Here is a 19119-nt window from a genome sequence, read left to right on the forward strand (position 1 = left end):
AGTAGAATAAGACCAGTCCTGATTCGGTGCTTGCAGAAAAGGAGAGCATAAAATTCAGTGTGATCATGAACTGATAGAGTTAGGTTGAAATCTAAGAAAAAGGGAAAATTCTGTTAGCAAAATGACCTTTAAGAAAGAGTTTCAACCAACTTTCATACTAATCGGGGAAAAAAAAAATCCATGGTAACACAATTATGGGGACAAAGCAGCCTGAGAGATGGACATTTATTTAGGGAAAAATTTTAAACTATTTGCATTTACAAGAAGATAGGGGAGGCATAAGAAAGTAAAGAAATTAGACCTACATAATAGACTATACTGGAAAGTAAAATCTAGAGACCATTATTTAATTATAGATATTAGTTTAGGTTTCTAAAAAGGAGGACAGAGGAATAGTAAAAAAAGAAATGTGTGTTATGAAAACAGTGATAAATGATTAAAAAAAAGAAAAACAGACCATAGTGTGGTGAAAGAATAATGTATATTCTACATTAGTAGAATATATCCCCTCTCTGTTAAACAAGAATAAATATGGGACCATCAATTATGACAGGAAGGATAGTGGGTTTGAATTGGGGGGGAGGAAGGTTTAGTTTAAGCATGTTGATATGATTAATGATTTGTTTTCTTAATTATATAATCAACAAATTGTTAATGAGTACTTGTTTGGTACAGGCCCTGTGTCAGGTGCCAAGGGGATATGTGAATGGGCAGTGGGGTTCCCTACCCACAGTTTGTTCATAAGCCTCTAGAAAGCCAAAGAGCGTACACATAAAAACATACAAGACAAAGCAATATGTTCTAATAAAACTAGAATTTCAGTGAAGGAAAAATTATTTCCACCTTAAATAGAGATGAACAAATTAATTTATTTACTTAATTTTTCAATAAATATTTGAGTGACTGGAATCTAGTCAATCAATGCAGGGCTATACAGTGAATAAGATAGACTTTCCTCATTGAAAACCTTGTGATTCTTGGGTTTCCTGATAGTATATTTCTTGGGAAATTTATGGGTTTTTTCTTAACTCTGAATCATGAGAAAAATCAGTAGAGAAATTAGGAAAATGGAGGAAATCATTGAAATTATCCTATGAGAATTAAAACTTAAGTCATTAAGAGAGACATTACTGTTTGAAGGAATGCTCATATGTCAAATCAAAAACAAGAACAGGAAATGCTTACACACGGAGTTGAAGGTTAGGGTGAGCATTTCCAAGGCTGGAACAGAGTACTAGGGGAAAAATTGGTCGTGATCTAATCAGCATGTCAGCTTTCAGCTGTGGCTCTGTGTTAAGTGTGTGTTCCTGCTCAGTCTGACACCAGGAGAACTCATTTTGCAGATAACATAATTAATAACTTTGTACATATAGTATACTTCATACAAATCCTATGAGTGATAGTCCAAGAAGTAACAAGTTCTGGGGACAAATGAAGTCCCTAATTGGCAGTTTCCACTTGTGATTCTGTAAAGCTTGCTAAGAGAGCTGAACGTTACATTATTTGCATTCAACTCAATTAGGTTCACTGATGTTTTTCAAATGTTCAAGTATTTCTTAAAGGAATACATTTCCCAGGTTACAACTACCCAATTGGTGATGGAAACCTGCAGCTTGAGGGCAAAAATAATTACTGTCCATCTCTGTATTGATATCTTTGACCGGTCTTTCTGTACTTCCCAGCACCCTATGGTTCAGCCTCCATTGTTGTGGAATCAGGCCCAAGGGGCTGCAACTTATTTCATCTTTGCTTTCTGTTGCTCACTGCTGCCCCCTTTTCAGTAATCCATGCTGTCATCACTTTGTCTTGGCTCAGTGGGTAAAAATCCTCCTGCTATGCAGGAGATGTGAATTCGATCCGTGGGTGGGTCGGGAAGACGCCCTGGAGAAGGAAATGGCAATCCACTCCAGTATTCTTGCCTGGAAAATCCCATGGACAGAGGAGCCTAGCAGGCTACAGTCCATTGGGTCACAAAGAGTCAGACATGATTGAGCGACTAAACACACACCCACCCACACACACACACACACACACACACTCATCACTTTATGCCTTCCCAGCCAGAAACACCCACATGCTTACAGACCTCTCTTTCCTCTCCCTGGAATGCTGCATTCCCTTTCTGGCCCAGAATTCACATCTTCCTGTCTCGAGTTTCCTGAAGTCCTCTGTGCCTGACCTGTAAGTCCCAGTGAATACAACCAGCATTTCCACAAACCCTTCCTGGATCCTGCAGTCCAAATTAATCCCTTCAGTCTTCTGTGATTTCTCCCCTTTACAATGCATGCAGTTTCCTTGTAACTTCTTAATACCCTTTTTTGACTCCCCACCAGATACTAACTGCTTGGGGCAGGCTTTATCCCTCCAGCTGGCATAATATCTGGCAAAGAGGAGGTGCTTGGAAAATGTTTGTTGAAGGGAGTGATACATGTAATTACTGAACAAGATGACATTGACAAATTGACTTGCAGTATTTGGCTGGTCTGGACATATATTAGCTAATGACAGTCACTTTGTTTTTAAGACACTAGCCTTCTTGCCCCCAGAGACCCCAGCTTAACAAGGATGTAGAATAGGGGTTCAGTGACTGTGTGGGGGTTTGGAGCCGGCAGCAGAGTCTCGATGTTAGCGCTGACTTTTCAACACCCCTTCTGAGCTTCTGCTCCAAGGGACACTACATTCTTTATATCTGGGCACATCCAGCTGGCACATGCTGCTGTTGCCGCTGTTTCCCAGCAGAGCTAACTGACTACAGTTCGAGAAGCAGGGCTCCAGACGCCTTCACAGCGTTGGTTTCACTCACCTAGCTTGTGATTGCCTTGCTCCAGCTTGGTACTCCCACTACCGACTTGTGAATCTTGCTGTGTCTGAGTTGGCCACCATCAGTTGTGCTGTGGCAGCTGTCCCTCTGGGCCCAGATGCCTGGCCTCATCCCAGGACTTTGTTGCTGAGCAGCTGGGCTCTCTGTTTAACCTTCCAGAAGTCTTGCAGGTGATGCTGAGCTCAGTGCTCTAGGAGGCAGTGATATAGAATGAGCAGAACTAGACTTCAGAAGTGAATCGAGTGCAGTTGTAGCTTTACAGACTGCGAGTCTGAGCCGGGCCTTGACACTGAGTGAAACCACACTGTCACTGCCTACTTCCCTCATGCATTCTTCCTGACGTGGCATGCAAGTTCCTTATAGATTAAGGGATCAATGAACAGCATGTGGCCTGAACAGCCACTTTAGGTAAGAGCTTTCAGTTCTATACTGCCCCTGAAATTCTTTGGCCGTGTCCAGGTTTCTCTTGATGTGGATTTGACTAGAATTTTTCTCAATTATGTGACTCGCTATCCATCCTGATGCAGGTATTTAATTGAATTATTTTTTTATTTAGATTTTAACTAATAGATATATTAGATTATCTAGTAAAGTTAACATAAAATATCACACATGTAAACTTCAATGTAAAAAGATGATTTCTATATGTCACACAGGAAAACCTCAGTGATAAGAGTCTCCTTTCCTTGCTCTGCAGAGAAAAGGAAGACAGAAGGGCATCAACACCGAGTGGGCACTTTATATATTGGGTTGGCCAAAAAGTTCATTTAAAAACCCAAAGAACTTTTTGGCCAACCCAATATATCATTTTACTTATTACAGCAGTAACATGAGGTAGGGGGTGTAATAGTCATTTTAAAAATAACAAAACCAAATCTCAGAACTTAAAGATGACAAAGTTGAGTCTCACTCAGATGGCAAGAGGAGTCTATATTGAAGCCTTGGGTGGTGTAGCTCCATGTGTGTGTCATCACCTTTCCTTTATGACTGCAAAGTTTGCTCATTATTTGAGGATATTTATAGGTATATTTCCCAGAAATCTATTTTCTGCTATTAACTGTTGATTGATTCTTCAACACATCATGGGCTTCAGGTCCTCTGTGATTTGGGTGAAACTGTTTTCTGTGCCTGAATGTCAAATCTGTTTATTTCTCTTGCAAACTCTTCCTCCCCATGTGAGCTTTTCTTTGAAACTTTCTTTTAACCATACCCTAGTTTTTCCTTCATAATTTTATTTCTTGGATTTAAAATAGTTAAGAGAAATGTACACGTTTTAAATAGTGAAATAATACAAATATTTATAAATAGGCATCTATCCCCCACCTGTCTTTCATTTCAGTACCTTTCTGAAGTAACACATTGAAAACAAAATTTCAAATTTAAGAAGTGTAAAGACCATATTACTCTTTGTCCAGAGTCACCAGTTTTTAACCTTTTGCAGCATTTGCTTTATCATCCTTGCTTTCTTTCTCCTTCAATATATAGAAATATTTTTTATTTTCTGAAACATTTGATAGTAGGTTGTGTAATTCATGCTACTTTATACCTTAATAATTCAGTTGTGATGTATATTTTCTAAAACCATGGTCATTAGTCACTGTTTCTTTTTAGCTTCTTTTTTTTTTTCTCTTTATTTTTCTAATTTTATTTTATTTTTAAACTTTATATAATTGTATTAGTTTTGCCAAATATCAAAATGAATCCGCCACAGGTATACATCAATCTTAGGTTTGTAACAGTTACAAGTCTTCATTGTCTTTCTGTTATATTATTTATATCTTTAGATGTAATTAAAATTATATATTATGATGTATATAATGTTATTACATGTTATTAATGTGATATTTGTTATAATAATGTATACTATGTTGCATAATTATAGTATATATAAATTATAATATATACATATAAATTATAAATATACAAACAACTTTATATTATATAATTTATAACATGATTTACATATATAGCATATTATATTAAAATTTATAATATAAATAAAATAATGAAATATATGTAAGTACAATAATGTAAGAACATCTGAATATAAAATAGGAATTTATAATGTATATAGTATATTTGTAAGTATAATATATGTATGATATTGAAAATATGTTATATGTAATACTATATTATGATAGATTATGAGTTGTATTATAGTCAAGAAAGGTTAAAAATAAAGTTAAGCATGAAAATCTTGCCCCTTTCTTCTTATCTCCTTCTTTAAAATTATTGTTAAATGTTTAAGATAACCAGAAGTCATATATCAGAAATTGAAGAATAATGTGTTTTCTAGTGTACTGTTTCTTTCATTCCTCTAAAAACAAATACATTTCTGTTATGGGTCTCTGAGAAAGTGGTTTTCTAAGGTTTTTGTTTTTTCAAAATTTGTAGGTGGCTGGAATTGTTGGCAGAGCTGATGTGTTGGCATGCCTGCTGTTTCTTTTGGCCTTTCTCTCCTATAATAGGTATGTATGGCTAAGAATGCCCTTGTCTGTGTTTACAATCATGCTCTTCCCTGGGAGTTTCTGCTGTGTGTGTTTGTGTGAGCTTCTGAGCTCCTTCCTGAGAGAGGAGGGAAGCTTCTTGGCTGTGAGATAACCGTGAGCTTCCTGGAGACTTGGCATAGGAAACTGTCTCTTAACCAAAGACTAGGCTGTTCTGTTTTCCAGCCATATTCTGAACTATGTCATAGCCTCTTAAAAGGACTGCTATCCCAGTGCTGGGAAGATAAGCTCTAGCTTCTTGATTTCTCTTACTGAGAATGGAATTTGAAATCAGCTCTGAGCCAAATTATACTGGGTATAGTCCTGTCTTCTATTTAACTATGATTTGTTTAATTTGTCCTTTTCATTTTGGTCTTAGTTCCCCCCCGCCTCTTTATTATACTCATTAAAGGAGCTTAAAGCTTAAAATGACAAGGCTGAATTGAAAGCACTATTTCTCAACTGTGATTTTCTAATTTGTACATCCTTTCATCAAAATACAGAAGCTTCTTGCTTTGTGAGACTGAAAAGCAATAAAACAATCTCCCATTATATTGCCTCTTTCCCCGAAAGATGATCAGATTCTCACCTGAGTTGTGACATAGCCACATAGGCAAAGGGGTGGGCTAAAAATAGGATGTAATACACAATGGAATATTACTCAGCCATAAAAAGGAATGCATTTGAGTCAGTTCTGATGAGGTGGATGAACCTAGAACCTATTATACACAGTGAAGTGAGTCAGAAAGAGATAAATATCGTATTCTAACACATATAGACAGAATCTGGAAAAATGGTACTGAAGAATTTATTTACAGGGCAACAGTGGAGAAACAGACATAGAGAACAGACTTATAGACATGGGAAGAGGGGAGGAAAGGGTGAGTTGAATAGAAAGAGTAACATGGAAACTTACATTACCATATGTAAAATAGATAGCTAATGGGAATTTGCTGTATGGCTCAGGAAACTCAAACAGGGACTCTGTATCAACCTATAGGGGTGGGGATGGGAGGGAGGTTCAAAAGGGAGGGGCACCCCACTCCAGTACTCTTGCCTGGAAAATCCCATGGAGGGAGGAGCCTGGTAGGCTGCAGTCCATGGGGTCACTGGGAGTCGGACATGACTGAATGACTTCACTTTCACTTTTCACTTTCATGCATTGGAGAAGGAACTGGCAACCTATTCCAGTGTTCTTGCCTGGAGAATCCCAGGGACAGAGGAGCCTGGTGGGCTGCCGTCCTTGGGGTCACACAGAGCCAGACATGACTAAAGCGACTTAGCAGCAGCAGCAGCATGGCTGATTCATGTTGAGGTTTGACAGGAAACAGCAACATTCTGTAAAGCAATTATCCTTAAATTAAAAATAAACAAAGTTTTAAAAAATCTAAAAAAAAAGAAAAGAATGTAATGGGGGCAGTGACTCAGTGGCTGGCCCAGATAAAGGGGGGACAGTGAACCATTGCCCTGCTTCATGGAGTGATGCCTAGTTAAGGATTTATAAACTTTGATCTTTGGGTCAGTTCATTGGCCTATAATCTTAGAAAACACAGTGACTGCAAGGAACACTGTTCTAAACCAGTGGTTCTCCATATGGGAGAAATTTGTCCATGTTGTCCCCAGGGACATTTGCAATGTCTGGAGATATTTTTGCTCACCTGGCATGTGAGTGGAGGCCAAGGATTCTGAAGCCTGTACGACAGCCCTTGTAACAAAGAATCATCTTCCCTGAGCTGTGCTGAGAATCCTTGTTGTAAACTAGCTTAGACCTTGGGTCAAGAATGAACTTAATTAAACCTTATAAAGTTTTGGTTTAAGAGCAAAACCTTTTCTTAATATAGGACCAAGCTTCTATCCTGGCTTTGTAGCCTCCCACTGCATTGCATGAGTGTTTGCTTAGTCGCTCAGTTGTGTCCTATTCTTTGTGACCTCATGGACTGTAGGCTACCAGGCTCCTCTGTCCATGGGATTCTCCAGGCAAGAATACTGGAGCGGGTTGCCATTTCTTTCTCCAGGGCATCTTCCCGATCCAAGGATTGAACCCGTGTCTCTTGGGTCTCCAGCACTGGCAGGAGGACTCTTTACCACTGTGCCACCTGGGAAATCCTCATGGCATTGCTAGTTATATACAAGTGTTGTGAAAATATTAAAAATGTAAACCCAAATTCAACAATTGTTTCCTGTTTACTCTGGTGTTAGAATAAGATTAACAATCACTCTTGAGTGTGAACTTGATCTCTCAGGCCTTTTCTGTGTGTTAATAAACTTGGGAATGTGAGTGGGTCTGCAGCCTATCCGTACCTGTGTGGTAAGAAGCCACATTGCTACAGCTTTCTGTTGTGCAGGTCATTCGCACTTTGAGTAATTTTAGGTGTCAACAAGCTTCAGAGAAAAAGCTTGTCTCCTACAAATTTGGAATATAATTTAGGCAGTTGTTCCAAGACATAACAATAACAGTGAGACGTCACAACTGCAGATGTATTGTCCTACCAAGGAGGGGGAACAAATTGGTGTGTCACCTGCAGAAGGAGCTGTGAGGTTTCTTGCTGGGGAGCCGATTCTGTTTTGTAAGATTAAAAAAGACTTTACAGCAACTGGAGGGTTTTAGAAAATCCCTGCTGGAAATTATGCTGAGAAAAAAAAAAGTTTTCCCTAAATATTCTCATGGAAAATATACTTAAAACTACAGATTAGAAACTAATACAACATTGTAAATCAGCTATTCTTCAATTAAAAAAAAAAAAAAAACAGATCAGCCAGAAGAAAAGAAAAAGACTAAAACATCTGTATTTTCATCATATTAATGATGATTGTGTTTTGGTATCTATCCAGTGTTTTCTTTGTACAGAAACATATAAAACACCTTCACAAAAACAATAATAATAACGATGATAAACACAGGATGAGGCACAGGGAGGCATTGACCTGCCCCTTGTTACCTTGTTAGTTAACAACAGAGCTGTGATCTGAACCCAGGAAACCTGGCTCCAGGGTTCATGCATGTGGCTTATGCTGCTGCTGCTGCTGCTAAGTCGCTTCAGTCGTGTCCGACGCTGTGCGACCCCATAGATGGCAGCCCACTAGGCTCCTCTGTCCCTGGGATTCTCCAGGCAAGAACACTAGAGTGGGTTGCCATTTCCTTCTCCAATGCATGAAAGTGAAAAGTGAAAGTGAAGACGCTCAGCCATGTCCGACTCTTAGCAACCCCATGGACTGCAGCCTACCAGGCTCCTCCGTCCATGGGATTTTCCAGGCAAGAGTACTGGAGTGGGGTGCCATTGCCTTCTCCGCATGTGGCTTATATTATTCACTTAATATATATTCACCTGAATATCTTTACATGTCACTAAGTATATCTCTATATACTAGCATTTTAAATTGTTTTTTAGTGTTCCTCTGTTATATACCATATTTTACCATAACTTATATGCTTTTATCTAAGTACCAAATTCAGCATTGTCAGTCATTTACTTTTTCCCACCTTTGCAAATTATATTCTTAAAGATATCTTTGCTCATCTACTTAGAATAAAATGAAATCTGTGTTGGATCTTACCTTTAAAAGGTGGCATTTCTTAGCAACCCATATTTCTTCTTGGAGTAAAACCATGTCAACTTTATTTTTCAGGAGTGTGGACCAGTGTTGTGTTGGGGAAAGTTTCCCTCCCACGGCTTCTCCCTTCTTCCTGCTGCTCAGTCTGTTTCTGGGGACCTGTGCAATGCTGGTGAAAGAGACGGGCATCACAGTGTTCGGCGTGTGCTTGGTTTATGATCTCTTTTCTTTATCCCACAATCATGATAAATCGTAAGTCATGTCAAAGTTTTGCTGTCAAGCAGTGCGTGATATGCAAAGGAAAATTACTTAAATCAATAGTTTTCAAATTTTCTTTAAAAAAATAGAGATACAACATTCTGTTAAATGTAACCTCATCTTGGGGGTTTTCATGGTGGCTCAGTTGTAAAGACTCCATCTGCCAACACTGGAAACACAAGAGATACAGGTTCAATCCCTGGGTTGGGAAGATCCCCTGGAGAAGGAAATGGCAACACACTCTAGTATTCTTGCCTGGGAGATCTCAAGGACAGAGGAGCCTGGTGGGTTGCAGTCTGTGGGGTCACAAAAGAGGCAGACAGGACAGAGCGACTAAATAAAAACAAACCTCACCTTAGACCATATATGCTGCTAAGTCGCTTCAGTCGTGTCCGACTCCGTGCAACCCCATAGGCGGCAGCCCACCAGGCTCCCCGGTCCCTGGGATTCTCCAGGCAAGAACACTGGAGTGGGTTGCCATTTCCTTCTCCAATACATAAAAGTGAAAAGTGAAAGTGAAGTCGTTCAGTCGTGTCCGACCCTCAGCGACCCCATGGACTGCAGCCTTCCAGGCTCCTCCATCCATGGGATTTTCCAGGCAAGAGTACTGGAGTGGGGTGCCATCGCCTTCTCCAACCATAATATAGTAAGGCTTATTTCCTTAAGATAGTTGCATTGTATGTGTTCAGACTCTTCACACTTGTGTCAATGAGGATTATAAAGTTTTTGTGAGCACCAAATTTGGAATTGAAAAGTACCTATGCTAATTGCAAGTTTATATCACTAGATTGTTTTGCTTGTATAACACTGAGAAATCTTGATTCACACAGGAGAGTAGTTACAAATGGTAATAGTTTGTTAACAGCTTGCCTAGAATCTCTGCATTCACATAAGTGCTATCCTTCAAAGAACACTGCTAAATTGGAGTCTGTTTACTAGCTTGAGGGGTGGTGTATTTACCTAAATTTTGAATGGGGCGGTGGGGGGCGGGGGGGTGTGTTTTTGGAATTCTACAACAGATCAGTCTAAACCATACAGGAATAATTATTGCATATCATATTCAAGTTAAAGAGCAAGTTTATTTAGTAGCCTGTTTTCATTTAAAAAACTTAGGCACTTTCATATTGTCCTGTGGGTTATAGATGATAAGAATGACTAAGGCGTTTTAAAGTTCAGGCACATACTGTGATTTTCTTCCTCAGGATTTACTAACAATTTGACATGCAAACCCCATTTTTCAGTAATTATAAGGTCCTTACATTTGAACTTTTAATAAATGCAGCTGATTTATTCTCTGGCCTTGTCTGGAAGAATTTTATCTTTTAAAAAAAAATCCTGCCTTTTTATCCCATTCGCTACCTCTTTATACTTCTTGACACAAAGATAAGAGCAGTGCTATTGCATGTCAACAAGCTGAGAGGAGTCATTAAATTCTGATCACTTTCCTGCCTGGGTGTACTTGGAGATAATTTAAATAGATTTTAGTACTCTGTTAGGTCTCTCCGAATCTCAGAGGCATGTAAAAGGAAGGAGCCTAGTTATCATTTTGACCCAAGCTTAAACCGGGAAAGCCAGAGGACCTCCGCTTGGCTCATAGGAGTCCTCTTGACCCACCGCAGTAATTGCATTGCTGGCCTTCCTATCCGCTCCTCTGGCTCTCCACTTGCTTCTGCCTCCTCTTTGTGTGTACCACCTGTGCTCTGTGACAAGTGGCGGGAGATCTTCCCCTCTGGTCCTGTCCAGAGATATTTTCACCTCATATCGACTGAAAAAAACACCCACACAACTTGAAAGTTGAGAATTGCGTTTTATTTGGGACCATTACTAAGGACTTATAACCTGAGAAAGTCCTCAGATAGCTGTAAGGGAACTGTTCCATAGAGGTGAGGGAGGAACTACGATATATGAGTTTGTGCTGCTGGGGAGAAAAAAGCCTATAGTTGAAACTCAAAAGAGTGCTAATCACAAAAAATCAGACATCTCAAGTTAATGATTTAGTGCTTTGCAGTATATTGAAAGATGCAAGAGTCTGGGCTCATTAAATTTTTCCTTTGATATGCATGTCAGCTGTCTAGGGTCAGTATCCTGTTTTTCTCCATTCTGAATTCCCTTAGGGTACACATGGGGCCAGCTTCAGTGGCTGATAATTTGATGGCAGGCAGCATTCTTTTGTGTATACTTATACTCGAAGTCTTAGCTCCTTTGGTCTTAGGACTCCGCAACACATGGTTCCTTATAGTCCTTTCTTCTTCATTTGGTCACTATTGAGCTAGGCTTTTTTCAAAGAGGATAATTATCTCTTTTAGTGCTTTAGTAATTTTCTTGACCTTCACCATACCAAACTGCTGAAAGTTCTATGAAAAAAATAATAACTGCTGATATGTAGCTTGGAAGTTGCATACTTCATAGTTTATGGGGTTTTTTGGTTTTAGTAACTTTTAGCTCTCACAACCACCAGCATCTATGCGTAGGTGGAGGCGTTCTTTCTTTCCTGCATCATTTTATCCACCTGTTTAATGCATTCCCATTTTGTGCCTGGCCACAAATAAGACAGATAAGATTCCTTCCCACAAAGGGCAGTGCTGGGGGAAGACAAACATTACGTAAGTAATTACATGAGGACCTGAGTACAGTCATGAACTTGGTAGAAAAGAACTGAGAACAGGTAACAAGGATTCAGTTCAGTTCAATCGCTCAGTTGTGTCCGACTCTTTGCGACCCCATGAACCGCAGCATGCCAGGCCTCCGTGTCCATCACCAACTCCCGGAGTTTACTCAAACTTGTGTCCATTAGAGTCGGTGATGCCATCCAACCATCTCATCCTCTGTTGTCCCCTTCTCCTCCTGCCCTCAATCTTTCCCAGCATCAGGGTCTTTTCCGATGAGTCAGCTCCTCGAATCAGGTGGCCAAAGTATTGGAGTTTCAGCTTCAACATCGGTCCTTCCAATGAACACCCAGGACTGATCTCCTTTAGGATGGACTGGTGGGATCTCCTTGCAGTCCAAGGGACTCTCAAGAGTCTTCTCCAACACCACAGTTCAAAAACATTAATTCTTTAGTACTCAGCTTTCTTTATGGTCCAACTCTCACATCCATACATGACCACTGGAAAAACCATAGCCTTGACTAGATGGACCTTTGTTGGCAAAGTAATGTCTCTGCTTTTGAATATGCTATCTAGGTTGGTCATAACTTTCCTTCCAAGGAGTAAGCATCTTCTAATTTAATGGCTGCAATCACCATCTGCTGTATTTTGTAGCCCCCCAAAATAAAGTCATCCACTGTTTCCACTGTTTCTGATCTATTTGCCATGAAGTGATGGGACCAGATGCCATGATCTTTGTTTTCTGAATGTTAAACTTTAAGGTAACTTTTTCACTCTCCTCTTTCACTTTCATCAAGAGGCTATTTAGTTCTTCTTCACTTTCTGCCATAAGGGTGGTGTCATCTGCATATCTGAGGTTATTGATATTTCTCCCAGCAATCTTGATTCCAGCTTGTGCTTTATCCAGCCCAGCATTTCTCATGATGTACTCTGCATATAAGTTAAACAAGCAGGGTGACAATATACAGCCTTGACGTACTGCTTTTCCTATTTGGAACCATTTCATTGTTCCATGTCCAGTTCTAACTGTTGCTTCCTGACCTGCATACAGATTTCTCAGGAGGCAGGTCAGGTGGTCTGGTATGCCCATCTCTTTCAGAATTTTCCACAGTTTCTTGTGATCCACGCAGTCAAAGGCTTTGGCATAGTCAATAAAGCAGAAATAGATATTTTTCTGGAACTCTCTTACTTTTTCCATGATCCAGCGGATGTTGGCAATTTGATCTCTGGTTCCTCTGCCTTTTCTAAAACCAGCTTGAACATCTGGAAGTTCACGGTTCATGTATTGCTGAAGCCTGGCTTGGAGAATTTTGAGCATTACTTTACTAGCGCGTGAGATGAGTGCAATTGTGCAGTAGTTTGAGCATTCTTTGGCATTGCCTTTCTTTGGGTTGGAATGAAAACTGACCTTTTCCTGTCCTGGGGCCACTGCTGAGTTTTCCAAATTTGTAACATATTGAGTTCAGCACTTTCACAACATCATCTATTAGGATTTGAAATAGCTCAACTGGAATGCCATCACTTCCAATAGCTTTGTTTGTAGTGATTCTCCCTAAGGCCCACTTGACTTCACATTCCAGGATATCTGGCTCTAGGTGACTGATCACACCATCGTGATTATCTGAGTCGTGAAGATCTTTTTTGTATAGTTGTTCTGTGCATTCTTGCCACCTCTTCTTAATATCTTCTGCTTCTGTTAGGTCCATACCATTTCTGTCCTTTATCAAGCCCATCTTTGCATGAAATGTTCCCTTGGTATCTCTAATTTTCTTGAACAGATCTCTAGTCTTTCCCATTCTATTGTTTTCCTCTATTTCTTTGCATTGATCGCTGAGTTAGGCTTTCTTAGCTCTCTTGTTATTCTTTGGAACTCTGTACTCAGATGCTTATATTTTTTCTTTTCGTCTTTGCTTTTTGCTTCTCTTCTTTTCACAGCTATTTATAAGGCCTCCTTAGACAGCCATTTTGCCTTTTTGCATTTCTTTTCCATGGAGATGGTCTTGATCCCTGTCTCTATACAATGTCACGAACCTCCGTCCATAGTTCATCAGGCACTCTGTCCCTCAGATCTAGTCCCTTAAATCTATTTCTCACTTCCACTGTATAATCATAAGGGATTTGATTTAAGTCATACCTGAATGGTCTAGTGGTTTTCTGCACTTTCTTCAATTTAAGTCTGATTTTGGCAACAAGGAGCTCATGATCTGAGCCACAGTCAGCTCCCGGTCTTGGGTTTTGCTGACTGTATTGAGCTTCTTCTTCTTTGGCTGCTAAGAATATAATCAGTCTGATTTCAGTGTTGGCCATCTGGTGATGTCCATGTGTAGAGTCTTCTCTTGGCAATACCTGGTCACTAACAGTATCTCTTGAGTGAAGGCTATGTTCCAGGAATAGGACCATGCCATTTACAGATATGAAGTCACTTACTACTAACAACTGTTACCCTTGTTTCACAGAGCAGAAAGTACAGGCATAGAAAGTAACCTCTCCAGGGTCACCCATCCCCAATTTAGACTCTGTCTGTGTAACTCCAGACTCACAGGGTTACCCCTGAGCACTTGCCTCCATGGGGCACATGTGACTGGGGCCAGTAACCTCCCAGGGCATCTGCAGCCCAGAGCCTGGGCTCACATTAGTAGCAGGATACGAGCTCAGAGGATCTGCCTGTATTGGAGAGTCTTAACTCGTTGAGAATCTCACAAAATTGTGTCTCCTTTTCCCAGAAATTCTTATCTGCTAATTTAGAATAAGGGCTTCCCAGGTGGTGCAGTGGTAGAGAACCCATCTGCCAACGCAGGAGACATAAAAGATGTGGGTTCAATACCTGGGTCGGAAAGATCCCCTGGAGGCGGGCACAGCAACCCACTCTGGTATTCTTGCCTGGAGAATCCCATGGACAGAGGAGCCTTGCGGGCTACAATCCTTAGGGTCACAAAGAGTCGGACAGGACTGAAGTGACTTAGCATACACGCATCCATCCTTTTGGATTCTGAATTTAGGTTGTTTCCCCTTTTTCGGTTATTATATACCATGCTGCAAACAAATGTTGTGTGCACATACCTGCAGGTTTCTCCAGGGCATAACCACAGAAGTGAGGTTGTGGGCCCACAGATAGATACACATTCAGTGTATTGATGTGGAGCCATTCTCTTGAAATAACTGCAGCAGTGGATGAGAATCCTCTTGTTCCACATTCTCCCCATCCCTGAGTAGTGTCAGACTTTAAAATTTTTGCCCAGCTAATGTTATGGAATATATCTCAGAGGATTCATGGAAGAACATATGAGAATATGTTGCATGGATCATCTGTGAACACAATTTTACAAGATCATAATAATGTAAATCCCAAATATCCCTTCAGCTAAGTTATGAGAATTCAACTTATATTTATTATGAGAGAAATGTATGAGGAAGATAAGAAATGAAGAGTGTCTGTATGTGTATTGGTGACCACATAAGAGGATTGAATATACATCTTCTCTTGTAATGAGCCAATATGACAAGTTCTAAAATTGGAAATAACATTATTATTTAATGTTATTTTTAAAATATTGTGATAAATACCAGAAACAAAAGAGCTAAAAGATTGATGAATATTTGCTTCCAAGGAACAGGGCTTGGGGAGGGGATAGGGGATGCTGTTCCTTGTTGCAGGTCTTGTTGCTCCTTTTGACGTTGTTTCCTCCTCACAATTAGGAGCAACGGGGTCATCCATCAGCGCAGCCCACAGCAGCCTGGAAGCTCCCCGACAGCACACCCTCTCCGGGAGAATGGGAAGCAGCAGCGGTTCCCTCACAAAGGAGCCTGGGGTGGCTGCCATGCCATGCCGTCTGAACCCAAGAGCAGTGGATTCCCTGTGTCTCCTGGAGCTGTGTGGTCCTTGATGAGGTACTGGACTGGGCTCCTTGACCTTGTGTGTTTTCACCATCCAGCATCACCTGTTGCAGGGGGATCACTGGAGAAGTGAAGCACCGAGTCATTTCTTTGGAACACCCCCACTCCTGTTACCCTCCTTTCTTTTCCCTTCCCCATTTCCCTTCCTCCTTCTTCCTTCCTTCTTTTCCCTATCCCTGGCCTTCCCTGTGTCATATCAGATAAGAAAGGAGTAGCTGGAAGAAGTAGAAGCCCTGCTGGCTGCTGTTATTTGGAAGAAGAGATGAGGCTGTGAAGCCTCAGTTAAGCAGTACAAGCATTCTGCTGCTTCCCTGGGGGAAGAGCCCTGCACATCAGGGCACAGGCCCCTCAGTTTTCTTTGGGAGGAGAGCTCTGCCTTCCCCTACCCTGACTTCCTGCTTTTGGTGTGTGATAATGAAAGGTTGTTGCTGAGCCGTGAAAAATGCCAGGATTCATTTTTGGCCTTGGATTCAAAAATGGCCTCTGGAGGAGAGGAATTCAATCCAGGGCCAGTGACAAGGCTTGATCACTCAGAGCTTTTGTGTATTAGAGTTTTATTAAAGTATAAAAGAGACAGCTTCTGACATAGACATCAGAAGGGGGCAGAAAGAGTGTCCCCCTGCTAGTCTTTAACAGGAAGTTATATACCTACTCGCAGGCTGCTAATTAGAGAAAAGAAATGTCTCATAACTCAGAGAATGGCACCAGGCCCCTCACCCACAACATGCATTTTGAGATTGCATTGGCACAAGGTGAGTCATCTGGGCCATAAAATGATTGACATGAATCTTGAAGAAAGGCAGGTTTCCAAGCAAATACATAATCTCATTAACATAGATGAGGTGAACAATTGTATGAGTAAAACATACTGCTTTTTTGGGCCATTATCTGAGTCTTAGGTGGAACCAACTTGAGGAAAGACAGAGTTTAAGGTAAATGCATTGTTCATTAACATAGCTTAAGAAAAATATTTCCATAAAAAAAAAAAACCTGCATTAGTTAGCTCAAAGTTTGAGAAAAGTTAAGTTCAGATGGAAGGAGGTGTTGTCATGACAACACAGAATTTTGAAAGAAACCTTCTTTTAATTCTGTATAGAGAAGGGAAAAAAAATCTGACACTTGTAGTTTGTTTCCTCCTGCCACTTAAGAGAGATTAAAAAATGTCTGATATTTCCAGCCTATTTCCTCCATTTGGGGGCCCCTAGCCTTCCTGCCTGTTACCCTCTCAATAGGAATTTATTACAACGCAGGTATATGAGGTAGCCCAGGGGATGCTGCCTCTCAGGCATGTTTCTGAGGGTTCAGGAAGATCTTCTTTAAAGTACAAAATTTTCTTTCCCTTTAAAAAATCTTTTGACCTAGCCATGAAAATTATCATAGATTCATCAGAACAGGTACTTGGCTAAATTAGCTTGTCACTGAAAGAAGGAAATGGCAACCCGCTCCAGTACTCTTGCCTGGAGAATTCCATGAACGGAGGAGCCTGGTAGGCTACAGTCCATGGTGTTGCAAAGAGTTGGACACGACTGAGCAACTTCCCTTTGAAAATAACTCAAGCCATGGTCAAGTAAGAATTTAATAAAGATGGAAATTTGACTCATACTATTAGCACTTAAGTAGCAGATTGCTGGAGAAGGCACTGGTGACCCACTCCAGTACTCTTGCCTGGAGAATCCCATGGATGGAGGAGCCTGGTAGGCTACAGTCCATGGGGTCGCTAAGAGTCGGATGTGACTGAGCGACTTCACTTTCACTTTTCACTTTCATGCATTGGAGAAGGTAATGGCAACCCATTCCAGTGTTCTTTCCTGGAGAATCCCAGAGATGGGGGAGCCTGGTGGGCTGCCGCGTATGGGGTCGCACAGAGTCAGACATGATTGAAGTGACTTAGCAGCAGCAGCAGGAGCAGCAGATTGCTATTCTTATTCTTCTCTACAGTCCCAGACAACTCCCTCTTTTCGGGTGTCTTTGTTTCCAATTAGTCCTGCCTTTACCTGTCTTTTAGATCATACTCCACTTATTCATTCATCAGCAAAGACCTACTGAATTTCTGCCATGTGCCCGGCATGTTCCAGGCAGGCACCAGGGCTGTACTGGGGTTTAAGGAGGACAAGATCCTTGCCCCTATGTAGCTTTCCTTCCAGTAGAAGAAGACAGACACTAAGTAACCAACAAGGAGTGAACAGTGTGGTGGAGAGTGGTGGGTGAGCCTGGCTGGGGCGAATTCCCATTGATTGGTCAGGGAAGGTCTCTGAATCCTTGTGGATGAGAGGAGGAGCTCACCCTGCTCAGATCTGCACAGAGGGGTCCGGCCTTGGGATAATTAGCAAGTGGGGATGGGAAGGGGCTAGTTCAGGGGGTGGGCAGGCCTAGATGATGAAGAATGTTTTGGCCATGGGAGCGAATTTGGATTTTATTCTGAGTGGAATGGGGAGACTTTGGAGGGTTTTGTTGTTGTTTGCTTGTTTAATGTGGCAAGATGTGGTTATATTACAAATGTTCAGTCTTATTTCTTGTAGTGCATTATTTAGGGGCAAGAGTAAAGCAAGGAGACTTTCATACTGACTGAGGGGAGAAAAGAGGTCTTAGCTGAGGGTGATGGAGCCTGAGATGTAGGCATAAGGTGGCTTTTGGAGACGTTTTAAATATAGATCTAACAGGACTTGACGATTTAGGGTAAAGGGGTGAGGGAACAGCAAGAATCGAGGGTGTTTGGGTTTCTAGCTTCAACTGCTGGGTGGATGGTAGTGTGAGTTACTGAGATGGAAAGGCTAGAGGAAAAGTTGGTTTGGGAAAGGATAAAGTCACAGAAATGCATGAAATTCCTGAGCAAGAAAGAAGAGCGATAAACTGTCAAAACCTTGAACTAATCTTGACTCTTTAGTACCGGGTATGAAAAAAAGAGGGCAAAACATCTGGGGAAATTGTAAATATTTTAAGGAAGGCAAAGGAGAAGAAAAAAGAATAAATAGATCATTGGAGACTCTCATGAAGGGACAGAAGGCAGGCTGCAGTGTGACTGACTTCCACCAGTCGGACTGTGTACATACAGTGACTGAGTTCCATACAGATCCGATTGTATAGGCTTCTGCTCTCAGTTGTATCCCCAGATCCTCTTATAGTGTCTAGTTAATCGTAGTTGTGCAAGTATTTGTGAAATGAATAAATTAATGGGTAGATGGTAAGAAAGTATTGAAATTAAGCAAAAATAGAACATTTTAGTCAGAGAAGGCGATGGCACCCCACTCCAGTACTCTTGCCTGGAAAATCCCATGGACGGAGGAGCCTGGTAGGCTGCAGTCCATGGGGTCGCTGAGGGTCAGACACGACTGAGCGGCTTCACTTTCACTTTTCACTTTCATGCACTGGAGAAGGAAATGGCAACCCACTCCAGTGTTCTTGCCTGGAGAATTCCAGGGACGGGGGAGCCTGGTGGGCTGCTGTCTATGAGGTTGCACAGAGTCAGACATGATTGAAGTGACTTAGCAGCAGCAGCAGGAGC

The 19119-nt window shown here is 41.1% G+C and overlaps 1 protein-coding gene across 2 annotated transcripts in view; it reads left to right on the forward strand.

The window, feature by feature from the left end:
- TMTC1 (transmembrane O-mannosyltransferase targeting cadherins 1) overlaps positions 1 to 19119 on the forward strand; it is a 309847-nt gene that overhangs the window by 26486 nt on the left and 264242 nt on the right. For both annotated transcript variants that reach the window (XM_061417505.1, XM_061417504.1), the window contains exons 3-5: positions 5216 to 5289; positions 8935 to 9111; positions 15420 to 15611. In XM_061417505.1, coding sequence (XP_061273489.1) covers positions 5216 to 5289; positions 8935 to 9111; positions 15420 to 15611 — 443 coding nt within the window. The remainder of the gene's footprint in view (positions 1 to 5215; positions 5290 to 8934; positions 9112 to 15419; positions 15612 to 19119) is intronic.

The sequence above is a fragment of the Bos javanicus genome, chromosome 5 (genome assembly GCF_032452875.1).
Source record: "Bos javanicus breed banteng chromosome 5, ARS-OSU_banteng_1.0, whole genome shotgun sequence".
NCBI classification, from domain to species: domain Eukaryota; kingdom Metazoa; phylum Chordata; class Mammalia; order Artiodactyla; family Bovidae; genus Bos; species Bos javanicus.